Below are 14,382 nucleotides of genomic sequence, written 5' to 3'. Positions count from 1 at the left end.
TATGGCTGTACAGTTATGGTTGAAATTCCTAACAGTTGAAAATAAATAGTGGTTAACATTTGGAATTTTGAAAAGTGTTATGGTTGAAATTCCTCAGCGTTTTAGGCTGTCTCTAAATTATACGATAAGAAATTAAGGCAGTGTAGTTATTTTTTTGTTCTCACCTATGCAGCATGTAGATGAAGTTGAACAGACAGTTTAGCGACGCCATCATGAGGTCGGCGAAGGACAGGTTCACCAGGAAGTAGTTGGTTACTGTGCGCATACGGCGATGAGCTGCGAACAAACCTTGCAGTGAGTATTTACATAATGAATGGGTTACATATAGAATATTAATAAAGGAAGCGTCGTGTCGAATTGTCTGTTGATAAATTTTTAACAATAACAATTCTGATGGGCCAGCACTTATACCCCCAGCATTCTATGCGACATTATGTCACGCCCTTTGACATTTTCACTAATGACTATCCCCCCGCGTTGATTGATGGTCCCTATTACAGTTCCTTCAAGTGACTTTTAGTTGGGCAACAGAATAAATAATAGTACTACCGTACAGAAAGGAAACTTCCTACTAAAACCGAAGTTTGACAGCGGTTCAGGGTCGAGGGTTCCTTATACATGGTACTTTCCTTTTCGGCTATTTAGGGTTGACAAAAATCAAGTTATTATCCTTATCTGTGGTCGTTCACGCAAAGGGACGTCAAGTTGTGCCAACCCTAATAATTGTTTGGAGCAATGCTGAGCCGAACGTAGCCGAGTTTGCCCGAAGCGAGGAGTTTCGCACCCCTGGTTGGACTTAATTTCAAAAGTACTAATTAAAGAAATATGTTATAACCGTATTTTTGTTACGGTACATGGTACATTCCTAAATAAATTAGTTAGTGTAACCTCCAAAAAATCTATAAAAAAATTACGCGAAAGGAACTATATTAAAATGAAGTCATAAACTAGGAGGATATAACCAACGGAGGCGCCACGTCTGTAACTTGCTGTACAAAAAAGTCTGCCAATTTTTGCGAGGGAGGGGAACGTCAAATGTATACGTAACGTCAAAGTAGCGACAGTCCATACATTGTGTATGATTATTGGCCGACTATTTTCGACAGAGGGGAACACCTGTTAATGGCTACTCCGTTTGGTTATATCCTCCTAGGTCATAAAGGATCATGTTCCACGCGACAGGTTTAAAATGTGTTTAAATCATCAATTCACAAATGCCGATTTTTTATCAAAATTATTTATTTGGTTGGCGCCAAATTATAGAGAATAAGCGTCGCAAAATTACCTTACACGACTGTAACGAACCGTACTTGATGATGATGGCGGTCACACTCAAGTCGTAGAAATTCGTAGCTACGAGTAAATATAACTCGGCTTGGGCTCTGCTAATGAATGGTCTGAAATACTGTATTTATACACATCGAAAGTTTACAATGTGGCGAGATTAATTTGGAGTTTAAAACGTTTCTTAACATTTTGAACGCCAAGAACACCTAAAGTCGTCGTTAACCTTTTGGACACCAATGATGGATATATCGGTACCGCAGGTCCAACGCCAAAGACTGATTAATCCGTCACATATCACAGAGCAACATAGACCTACGTGTATGTGCATAGAGTTCAATTTCAGTTTTGACAATTCGGTGACGTGGCGTCCGAGTGACCGTCAGTCAGTTAATAGTCATGAACACCGCGCCATGGACAAGTATAATTGTTATGACGTACGCTTTCAAAGGAACCTTCACACTTTCAGGTAAGGTCTACATCAGCTCGCTTGCGTCCGGGGTTTTGGCGATGGTGTCAGTCGGCTACAAGATTCCTAATCGATACATATTTGATCTGTATCAATACCACATACATAACTAAACTCAACTTCAAATTTAGTGTATAGCTTCTTGTGTAATATAGGAGTAAGGGAAGTTAACCCTACAGTTGCCAAACATATGCACGATAGCCTAGTTTGAAACTTTGGAGGCTCGCATTCCAACAAGTCAACATTTTGTCGAAATAAACTTTGGAAGAGCGCCCGATGGCAGATTTTCAATTATCTACTTTTGAATAAGTAAACATGTTTTTGGTCCGGATGACATCTTAACTTCTTGCTTAACTCGTGGAGCGCCCTACTCACACACCTGTGTCAGTAGTTAATATAGGAGTTCCATACTACTGTGAAACTGGGACGCTCCACGGGTTAAAACAAGAAAAGTTAGAATTTGTCAGCGATTAGTCGGCAAAAAACACTGATAATCGGCCTTTTATAAGTTACAGTAAAAATGACAAAACGAAATATTTTTCATATGTTTTATACGGGTCTCTAATGTTTCCCATATAGTTTTAAGTCATAATGTATTGTTTGTCCACATTTTCGTTAGTCATAATTAGGTTTTTCTCAGAAACGCGTAACTTTTCAGGATTGCCATAAAACAAACCTAACCTAACCTATCTATAGGATAACCCGAGGAAAATCCTGAAAAGTTAATGGTTTCAGAATTATGACTAATGATAATATGACAATCATTACATTATGACTCAATAATTATGTCAAAAGGGATCCCGTTTTATACCTATTTTATGCAAATACCTATTTAGGATGCATAAGAAATTAATATTTAGTTCCAATTATCATACTCAATTTATGTGTAGGTTAATTATGTAAAACAGGAAGTAATTCTAACTTATTTTTATTATTTGGGGCGTCTTTAATGAGAAACTACATTTATTTACATACAAGATATATACAGTGGTACTACGTAAACGAAATTAATAACTAGCTTAAATCTAAAATAGGCCCTTGAGGCATTGTACCAAGGATGCTGGCGGCATTTCCCCGCTGTATCGCAATGCTGATACGTTGTGCGAGAAAGCCGCCAGCTCTTCGGTCACCAGTTACGTCAACCAGACGCTTCGCGATTTCTGCAAACAACTTATGCGCGCTGGGACCCCATGGACCTAGAGTTTCAACTCCAACTGTCTTTAATTAAATGTCAACCTTCCAAAACACAGATTTTTAGAGTTGCACAAAGAAATTTACATAGTTTCGCTTTAACAACTCACAATGTTTCACACTACAAAAGTAAGTAGTATAAAATATTACACACCAAAACCTTTGTTTACAATTATACTGTACCTGAATAAATAACTACCTACAAAATAAAGGACCACGGTCTGCAATAAATATTTCAAGTTCAATTTTGTTGAAGGAGGTATTTGGTTTGCGTTGCTCGAAGTGACGTTTATCTATACATACTACAAATATATTTATAAGATACACTAGAGAAAGGCCAATACATTAAAGCATCTAAACTGAGCTGTTCAGAAAATATGCCGCTATTTTTGACGTTACATGAAACTTCATTATTAGTCCTGCCTCGACTCTTCGCGCCCGAAACGTAATACTTTGGAGCCGAGACATAACCTCAATATTTCATTGCAAGTTTGGGTAAAAGGTTATTATTATACGATGTATTTTTTCCCGGCCTGTATAAAAGCTTTGTTTTCTAGATCCTATTCACTTTTGTGTGTGTCAACAATAACAAGGACGTATATGACAATGTAATAAAAGTTATAATTGGCTAATAAACAAAAAGTTGTTACGGGAAGTCATTCAAAAGTTGGGGCGAGTCGTGACTGATGCATTGAAGAAAATACTGAATTAAGTATGAAAAGTCCATTAAAAGTATGTTTGATGCGCTGAAGTACTATGTGATTATTGTGTTTTTTTCCATGCTTTTTATTAACTTGCAATGTACCTATGCATGTATGAATGTACGACTCAAACCTTGCAAATTAAATTTGACCCACTTCCCGACTTTGTGATGACAATGCAATATTATGATACCATGGAGCTGATCTGATGATGGAGACAGGAGGTGGTGGATGCGGAGGAGGACTCTGCGATAAAACAACGAAACCTAATTGTGCTGGGGTTTTTAGAGTTGTCTCGATGAGTATTAGTTGCCTGTGGAGAAAAAGTACAGTCATTATAATTTATACACAGGGTGTGGGCAGTTGTACGCCACAATATCGTGAGCTGTTTATATATACTTGAGGTGGCAAAATATATGTATAAGCATAAGAGTGAATATGTGATACGTCGACCTGATCAGAGGCAAACTGATCGTGATATTAAATCCGTCTTGGTCAGACTCGCAAAATCGTCCAACTCGTTGAGGGTTGTTGGCATAAAAATTTACAACAGCCTGAGCCGTGAAATAAGAGGCGGCTTCTTACGAGCTATTTGTTAAAAAGTTGAAAGCGTTTTTAATTGACAAGGCATTTTTCAGGGTGAAAGAATTTTATACTAAGTTTAACATGAAATGATTCCCAGTGTATTTTAATTTATTTAATTTAATTTTATTAGTAGTACCACTGTATATATCTTGTATGTAAATAAATTAAAAAATTTATTTTATTGACATTTGTATTTTTGATTTTTAATGGTTTTTTATTATTGACATTTGTATATATAACTATATTGTGTGTTGTGTATTTTTAAATTAAAAAATTTATTTTATTGACATTTGTATTTTTGATTTTTAATGGTTTTTTATTATTGACATTTGTATATATAACTATATTGTGTGTTGTGTATTTTTAATTTTATTTGTATCGCAGTTTTTGACATGTGTTTTTGACATTAAAGATTGATTGATTGATTGCTCTATGACCATTTCCAGAGCCAGCTTCAAGGAAATTATCAATTTCTAGACAAACTAAAGTCCGTTTCTAATGAAAGGGGTTAAACGAAGACTTCGTCTAGTTTTATAGTATATCGAGAAACAGACCCGTTCTGCTCTCTTTCAATGTAGGTTACAGAGTACTCATTAAATAATCACTGAAAACCCGATGGGAAACTTAGTTATAATTACATCGTTTTATGTGAAATTATCTACAGTTTCAAGCTAAAGATATATTATGTGCATTTACAAATGTCTAAAAACTTTTTTTTTTCTTAAATGCTTTTTAACAATTATATCATAATAATCCCGGTTGATACTTGCAGACATAAGCAATTTCGGTGTAATACGGTAACAATAATTTAATTTTTTCAAACCAACCACTTACTGAGCAATTGAAACACGTTTTACGCTGATTTTTTGCTGTTATTCATGACTTCGGTTATTTTTAATTGGCTTAAGGGAAGGAAAAGCAGCCTTCTCTTGCGTCAGAACATCAGATCAAGATCTCTCAAGATCATCTCTTAATAGAGCTTACCTGTAACTATCCAGATAACGATGGCATTCCCGCCTATAGCGACCGCAAGCATGGCGGCGAACACGCAGACCCACGAGTTGTGCGCCCACGCCGGCATGCCCGGTGCCGGCGTGGGCGCCGCCGTTGTCCGCGGCACCAGCAGCGTCGACGCGCTCAGCACGCTCCGGTTAAAGTCCATTTCCCACGTGTACACCACCTGGGGACAAGAGCAATGTGTAAACTATGTGAAATTAGTTATTTTCGATACAAGTGCGCAAAAGAGGAAATTCGAAACGAGTGGCGATAAATTAAAACACAACCGCAGGGAGTGTTTTAAATCGACACGAGTTGCGAATTACCTATTCGCACGTGTATCGAACAACGTTTTACAGTACATATGGCCCTTTAAACTTTCGACATATGCACGAAAAGTGCTATTTACGCACTAGTGCGAGAAAGTAGCACCATATGTACTGTAATAGTTATTTACGATACAAGTGCGCAAAAGAGGGAATTCGAAACGAGTGGCGATAAATTAAAACACGACCGCAGGGAGTGTTTTAAATCGACACGAGTTGCGAATTACCTATTCGCACGTGTATCGAACAACGTTTTACAGTACATATGACCCTTTAAACTTTCGACATATGCACGAAAAGTGCTATTTACGCACTAGTGCGAGAAAGTAGCACCATATGTACTGTAAAATATTTTATGGTGTAACGATGCACGTTACTATTATCGATTAGGTTTAGGTTAATATTTAATTAGCATTAAAATAATTTATTTCAATCCATAATGTGGGCGACTGTACTCTGTGCGAAACAAAGGCGTCAGCAGTTTTTGTCTCGAGAGCATGCATATATAGCCGCGGTGACCGCTCCGCACTTCACTCTGCCCCCGATCGTCTTGGAGAACGGACCTGTGCCGGCTGGGTTCACGCGCCTTGCGCCGTGACTTTACACGCGCCGGACGGGTCCAGTGTTCTTTGTTTCGAGTAATCTAATACTTACTCACTTTAAAATTTAATTTATTCTAATTTTTTTTAAATATATAGAACAATACGTTCCGTCTTGCACCCCGAGTAAAGGGTAAGTGTTGAAACGTTATTAGATTTAAGAGTGTTCTTGCTTATAATGCTAAATGCGCATTAAATAGTGTTAATTGTGTTTTATTTCGTGCTTAGTTATGCATTGTATATTATTTGCCGAGTTATCGCTTGTGAAACGCTACGGTGTGACGGTAAGTTAAAAGCCTATTAACTAGAAATTTTGTAAAAAAAAAAAAAAAAAACGGATGTATAATCACCACTATTTCTTAGTTATTAGTTATGGTACCATTGGTACCTCAAGCTTATAAAAACTGTAAAAAAAAAAAAAAATGTATTATTTATAAACCTAGGGAAGAGCGGTGCCTCCCAACACAAGCATTGTTTTGCTTACCGGGCGGCTCCATCCCCTGTATCACAAAAATGTAAATTATTATAAAATAAAGAATTTTGTATTTGTATTTTTGTAAATGTTAGTGTTTTAACAGTATTCCAAGTTATATATATTATAGACTTGCCATTTAGTTTGCACCCGCCTTGTAACTCCGTTCTGGTAATGAATACCCACCAACTACTTTCTGTTCCCTTCTGCTTAGCTTGGCTAGATCATTGGGGTTCATTCCGAGCGGCTATTTTATACAAGTGCCTAAGGATAGTCGTGATAAATTCCAGGGTGCAAGTTCCGGACAAGAAAACCTGGGCGGCTCGGTGTACCTTTGTTCGTTGCCGGCCGACCGCAGAGTACCCCAGGACACAGAGGCCTCCGTCCACAAGACAACAGCTAACCACGGCACTTCCCTCATCGGTCCCCATCAACCCGGAACTACAGCGGCGCGACCAGCTAGCGCGGCAGGGGGATACCGTACCTACCACGGAACCAGATAGGCTTTAATTTAAATTTCAACGGACTTTACCAGGACCCTCGCTCGGCAACGTTTCCTTCTTTTTAAAATAAATATTTTTTTTTGACCAGGTGTTTTCATTGACCACCCATTACTGACCAGCTATTTAATTGCATGTTTTTTAAATGATGTGAGTGCTAAAATATACACAGGGATAAATTAATCTTGTAAAGCAGACACGTCTGCAAGCGATGCTATTAAGCTGAGAAATAAATTAAAAGTGAAAACCGAGACAGTGAATTATTCCACTTTTAATTTATACGAGATAAAAAAGTAATAGTTATCTAGTTACTTAAAACACGCAATTCAATGGAAACTCGCTTTTTTCTTGAGTTTTTATTTTAATTAACGTTAGATCAAGTTTAGTAAGGACCGTATCGAAAAGAAGAGCTATATAATGAGATCGTGTTTTTGAAAAATAACAAAAGTAAATAGAAACGTGTACTAACTTTGCCTGCAATCTAACTTTTCTTTTGATGTTCTGCAGGTTTTGGAAGATTTTCTTGGTCACGCTTTCAGAAGCCTTATTCCACTTTTTTTTAAAGTCAGCAAAGGAAGTTGCAGCCTTAGCATTTTTTTGAATATGCCACTTTCTAGTCACTTTCGCATAATGACAGGAGTACAAGTCAGGCCAAAATAATGTAGGCATCCTGTGCTTTTTGATAAAAGGCAACAACCTCTTTTGTAGGCATTCGTCGCGGTAAACTTGGGCATTTATAGTTCCCGTAGCGAAACAAGCTTGATTTCAGCCCGCATTTATTGATCGACATATTTTTGAGAAATCTTTTTATATGCCGAGACTGTTATAAATTGTGGGCCAGGTAGAGTTTTGTAATCGAATTTACAATAAGTTTCGTCATACATTATGATAACCTGCACTTTTTTAGTAAGAACTCGGTCATAAAGTTTTCTGGTGCGTTTTCGAACAGCAACCGTCTGTTTTTCATCAGGTTTGGGCTGTTTTTCTTAATACGCTGGATCATTCCTATAGTAGTTTTTGCTTTACGGGCAGCATCCCGAATAGACAGAGTTGGTTTGATTGAACATTTGAACGACTAACGACGACTAATAATAAACGCATATATGCGTTCATAATATGAAATATGAAATGAATTTGAAGGAAGAATAATATTATTATTCTTCCTTCAAACGCGTGAAATATCGTTACATAGGTGTGTAAGACAAAGGAACGAAATCTATCCCCGATTTTAAACACAAGAGTAGGCTATATAAAATATACTTTAAAACCGTCTAAAAAACATTTGATAAATAAGTTTTAGTTTGTATAAAAGACGTCATTTAAAAAAACACACTGAGCCAATTTATACCTAAGTTATGAATTTTTACTAACAGTGAAGTGTTTCGAGGACATGCATTTCGTATGGGAGAAAAAGTACAACATATTCTTTAATATTCTTTAAATACTTAAAGCAATGTTTTACTGTAAAAGTGTGAAATTCCTGTTGGCATTTGAGTGACACTATAATATAGCACAATCGGAATAGGACATACTGCGAAATCTCTTGGACAGTGATGAAATTTGGTATATATGTTAACTAAAGGTCCTTTTTTCATGTAGAATTTAATAAGCTTTAATGTTGCTCTACACCATATTTCCATAGAATACGTCAATTCAGAGTAAAATGCGATTTTTAGGGTTCCGTACCTTAAAAGGAAAAAACGGAACCCTTATAGGATCACTCGTGCGTCTGTCTGTCTGTCTGTCTGTCCGTGTGTCACAGCCTATTTTCTCCGAAACTACTGGACCAATTAAGTTGAAATTTGGTATACATATGTAAGTTTGTGACCCAAAGACGGACATGTAACATAAACAAATGAATTATAAACATAGGGCCGACTTTTGGGGGGTAAATGAGAAAATTAAAAAATAAAGTTTTTCAAACTATATCGTGTTACATATTATCAAATAAAAGATCTCATTGTGAGAATCTCAAATACATATTTTTTTATAATTTTACGATAAACAGTTTAGAAGTTATTCAAGAAAATAGGCAAAAAATGACCATTCCCCCTTTATCTCCCTTTATCTCCAGCGCCAGGCCCTCTACTTGGAGTGCTTCGCATATGCTGAGATTAGAGCCCATTGCCCAATCTTTAATATTAAATGTTTTAAATTTCTAATTAAATTGTACCTATTTTTAGTATTTAAGATTTATATTTGTACTTAGTTCTTAAGGTATTTTTTTTTTGTGGCAATAAATGTTTTTCTGATTCTGATTCTGATCTCCGAAACTACTGGGTCGAAAATTTTGAAAAAAATACGTAGAATAGATCTTTACCTATAGATCACAGGAAAACCTAATGTGCAGTCAAGCGTGAGTCGGACTTAATTACTTAGTTTTTGATCCGACCCCTACGGGGTTTTTAAAGACGTTGCACTCACGTTTCACATAAAAAATACATTGAATATACTATTTATGTTTAAATTGTGTTATGCACGGAACCCTTGGAACGCGAGTCCGACTCGCACTTGGCCGGTTTTTTTCCAGGAAGGCACACATTTTCCAAGATGGCTGCGGTTCCTCGAGGTCCCCAAATGTCAAATGGTGCGAACATGAAAAAGGGACCTTTAATTAACATATATATACCAAATTTCATCATACTGTCCAAGAGATTTCGCAGTTTGTCTTATTCCGATTGTGCTAATATGTAAGTGTTTAAATGGTTGTTTGTGTTTGTGTTTCACAAATATTTTTATGTTGAAGACATTTCATGATTGTGGAAAGTACACTTTTATTGCAGTTATATATAGTATTATTGTATAGTATGTGAAATGGCGATTAAATAATGTAGTTCAATTCAAACTTGTATTACAGCGTCTACGAAAATGACAATATAGAAAATATATCGCTTGTAAAATGGATAGTCAATGATGCTGAACTAGATTTACGTATAAGCGCTATTGGAGTTCCTGATAAAAGTAAATTGGATTGGCGACCCACAAGATGGTTCAGCAAGCTATGAAGGTCGCAGGTGACGAGCGGGCAAAATAAATTTGTTAGTGTCTAGAAATATCTCTACAGGAGTGAAAGTATCGTACAACGCAAGATAAATAGTATATTTCTCGCCCGTAACAAGTGTCAGTAACTAGCAGTCGGACGTTTCTCCTGATTATTATGAAATACTTAGCGGTTATAAACGGATGGCCAAGGTAAACATTGCATCTTGACAAGTACCTATTGCCAAAGTATAAAGTGTATTCTGATGACTTGATTTTTGGAATTTCGAAATCACCCATTTTAAAGCTCAATCAATCACTCTTCAAAATTTCTTGGAATAGGGTTCAAGGGTTAACAAGTCAAGAAAACATATAGGTACATAGTTAACATTTTTATTGACATGAAAATACATAGCAACATTTATAAATACAACATTACCATTAGTATATATTAAATGATTGTAATTGTAATGTTGTATTTATAAATGTTGCTATGTATGTATTTTAATGTCGGTATATTTTTTATAATAATATTACTTGCCCGAAATTTCTGTCATGTAGAAAATAAGCGCTATAAAATATGGCTTCTGAAATGTCAACGTTGCGGCACAGGGAAATTCTTATCTTTGGCACGTAAGTACTTACTAAAACTCTGTTCTGCTGGGACATTGTTTATTAACTTTATTACCGTCATAAACAATGTTTTGAAAAGCAACAATACTGAAGTGACTTGGCACAAGTATCAGTTAAGATTGCGGCAACTCCATATAAAAAAAAAAAAAAAAAAATCTACTAGTATAGGTATCGGATATACCTAGTACGTCGGTTACTCAATCTGCGGCCCTGACCACCGGCAGCTTGGGCCCTGCCCCGCCGCTGGCGGCACCGTAGGTTAGGCTTTTGTTTCAATCAATCAATCAATCAAATAATGTGTTTAAATATGTTTTGTAATGTTTTCTAAGTATTTTCGTATTTTAAATTTATATTCATAATATGTTAACTATAAAGTGCAAATTGCGTTGTCAGCGCAACGCGACCACCCAACGGGTTTCCTCAGGCAGCGAGGACTTAAACTCGGCCTATTTGGTCATCATCATACATCCTTAATACCTACTAGATGTGATATTTTTATTTTAAATTTCATTTAAATTAGAAAATTTGTATATATTTATTATTTATTGTCAAGATTATAAGCGAGACTTACATATCTATACATTACTTATATCATTATCATTAGCTAAATTAATAAATTCGGCAGATCTTCACGTACAATGTAATTTACAATGTTTTAGACGGTCAAAAGTTTGACAATTTGATAAAAAAATATAGCAACAGAACTACAAATTTACCCACTCCTTTAGGCCTAGCACATGATTGGCGTGACAGTATCTCGCCCGCGAGATAGTCTACCCGTCTTTTTCTAACTGTATTAATCAAAGAGGGGCGGGTAGTTTATCTCGCGGGCGAGATACTGTCGCGCCAATCATATGCTAGCCCGGCTTATTGACCAAATCTAGCAAATCATTTATTTCTCTTTCAATTAAACTCGATATCTGCTTCAACGGCGGCTAGTTTTTTCAACTTTTTCATTCCGCTTCTTTATTTTCAAGTGATCTTCAGGTTTATTTCCGGTGAATATCCGCTGGCTGAGATTTTCAATATTGTCTATCAAACTGCTATAGCTTTAGGTAAATAAGTAAAAAGTTCTTTACTTTGCTCAATTCAGCTGAAAGTTTAATTTAGTTTCAATCTCGATGATGTTTTTTTGCGATATTGCTTCAATGTAATGCGATTGTTTAATCAACAACCGGTAGGTTGCACGGGGCACCTTATATAAGGGGCACCGCAGCCTCCTGTTACGCTATGAGGTTAGGGACCTCATAGTGTAAAGGGCGGCTTTGCAATTGCGTGTTAAGCGGCCCTAAACGGCCTTTGCAATAACTTTCCACGCCACATTTCACGTCAATCACTGCGGCTGTGTCCCTGACACATAGTAATAGACAATATTATTGTTTTCACCACACTAGTTTCATATATGTAAAGGGGTAAATACAAATAGTTGCAAAGACCAGCGTCATTTTGCAACGCTATATATAATATAATATACAGGGTGGATTTTCTTATTGGGTCAGTGAGGGCAGCTACCAGATCCCGTGCTGCTACTCGGAAATGGTCTTAGAAGACCTTCCCTCAATTTCAAACTAATGAAGATTTGAGATTGATTGAGAAAAAGGTCATTTTTGGCAACCTTTTTTTGTGCCAATCCTATCCAGGATCAAAAGCTTGTATGCTAGAAAAGCCACAAATCGAGGAAAACTTTTCCCATACAATTTGTATGAAAATGAAAACTTTTATTTTTTACATGCTATTTTTTATGTCAATTAATTCCAGTATCAATAGTTTTCTAGGGGTCAACTTACGGTAATGTACCTACTAAAAAGCCACAAATTAAAAAAAAAACTTCTACCATGCCTTTACATTCATCTATCTCGCCCATCAATCAGTCCTTCAGTAATGCCTTCATACAGTCAAAGATAGATATAACTCCGTAATAGATGGATACAGTCTAAGGAAAAAACGTGCCTCGAAAATCACGAAAATTTGATTCTCGATCAGAGGGCGCCACTAGTTTTGGCCTACACTCGTATAGAGGGCGTTGACGGTTTCGTTTGTTATTTATAATTTTAACGCATATCAGTGAAAGAACATGGGTCAAAATCATAAAAATAATTAATGCAAATAAAAAAAATCATTTATCCATATTTAAATAAATTTTAACGTATTTTTATAAATATTTATTTTTAGTTTTAAAGTGTGTCGACAGATGGCAGTGAATTTACTGGGGTTACAAAATTTACTATGACAGTACCGCTCTAGTATAAGTTACTCTATGATACAGTATAATGGTAACAGGACAAGACAGGGCAGAAATAAATAGCATGTAGGTAAAAAATATAAACCATTTCCGCGTAGCAGCACGGGATCGATCTGGTAGCTGCCCTCACTGACCCAATAGAATAGAATAGTATGAAACCTTTTTCGACCTTTTTGATTATCTTTTTTATTTATGACATTAATAAGATTCTGACTATTGACAAATGTCATCATTGCCGGACATTTTCGAATGAGTTGTCAAAAACACTGCCAATGATTAATACAGTATGTTTCTTTTTGTTGTCGATCATTGGAATTAATTTTTGTTTAAAAATTTATTTTTTTATCTTTTGTTCTAAATAAAATAATGTTAACGTTAGAGCATTCCTAAGAAGTAACCCTACGTGCGATTTCAGGGTTTGTCCAATGGCTAAGGTCAACCTGTATATCTGTACAGAATTACATTACTTAGCAATGTTGCTTATTATAATGAACCCCAATGTTAACTTAATACTTTATCTTTTTTGTCGAATGCCGTCTGTGGTTTAATAATTTTGTGCAGCTAAAAACCTAAACTAATGCTAAAAAAATGATTGTGTTTGCTTGATTTCCGCTCAATGGTTTTAATAAAAGTTTGCATTGCTTTCTATCTTCAATAAAACAATATGTTGCATTTAAAACTAATTCAATTGAATTATAATTAACCAATTTGAAATATACGAGACAAACAATTTCTGTGTCGCTTACTTTTCACTTTAAGCATAATTTATACTTCGCGGTCTCCACGTGGAACCATTTTCGCCTGTAATATAGTTACACTTCAACATTCCCTCAAACGGCTTCCCATTCCCGGAAATGAGAATGACCCGCTCAATATATCAAGGTGCTTTAGGATCCACTAGGTACATTACCCTCCACAAATTTGGCTCTTAGGTAGAAAACGAATCACGTTCCAAAGGGACCAGATCACTCATCTACAAACCCCGCAGCGGAGGTAGAAAAACGCGTACCATAATAATATGACAGTTTTATGTTAGGGTTGGCGATTATGATGAATCATTTACTTCCTTTATTATATGTATGATTAATATTAATACAATTAAATGATAACAAACAAAATAAATTAACATGTTAATGTCATCAATCTTAAATGCGTCTCAATATATGGATCGATACGTCCGTGCATTACACGTAATGCACAAATGTATAGAGCTATCCATTTCTGACGTCACGCAGACGTGACAGAGTAGTTTGATGGTGCATGTCATGTAATGCACGGACAGTAAAAGTGTTAAAAACGTTTAAAGCCAGTGATCACTTTTTTTGCGGAGTCTATAATATATTTTAGGCGGTAGTCTCTGCACCGGTCTCGAAATCATTTAATATACGTGACAGTTTTACTGAAG

At 36.1% G+C, this 14,382-nt stretch overlaps 1 protein-coding gene across 1 annotated transcript in view; it reads right to left on the bottom strand.

Moving 5' to 3' along the window:
* Positions 1-5,402, bottom strand: part of LOC134743803 (tachykinin-like peptides receptor 86C) — a 60,710-nt gene extending 55,308 nt beyond the window's left edge. The window contains exons 1-2 of the mRNA XM_063677463.1: positions 5,215-5,402; positions 165-276 (exon numbers count right to left, since the gene is read on the bottom strand). Of these exons, the coding sequence (XP_063533533.1) occupies positions 165-276; positions 5,215-5,392 (290 nt within the window). The 5' untranslated portion in view covers positions 5,393-5,402. The remainder of the gene's footprint in view (positions 1-164; positions 277-5,214) is intronic.
* Positions 5,403-14,382: the final 8,980 nt, after the last annotated feature.

The sequence above is a fragment of the Cydia strobilella genome, chromosome 8 (assembly GCF_947568885.1).
Source record: "Cydia strobilella chromosome 8, ilCydStro3.1, whole genome shotgun sequence".
Taxonomy (NCBI): domain Eukaryota; kingdom Metazoa; phylum Arthropoda; class Insecta; order Lepidoptera; family Tortricidae; genus Cydia; species Cydia strobilella.
This window is presented reverse-complemented; position numbering and strand designations above follow the sequence as displayed.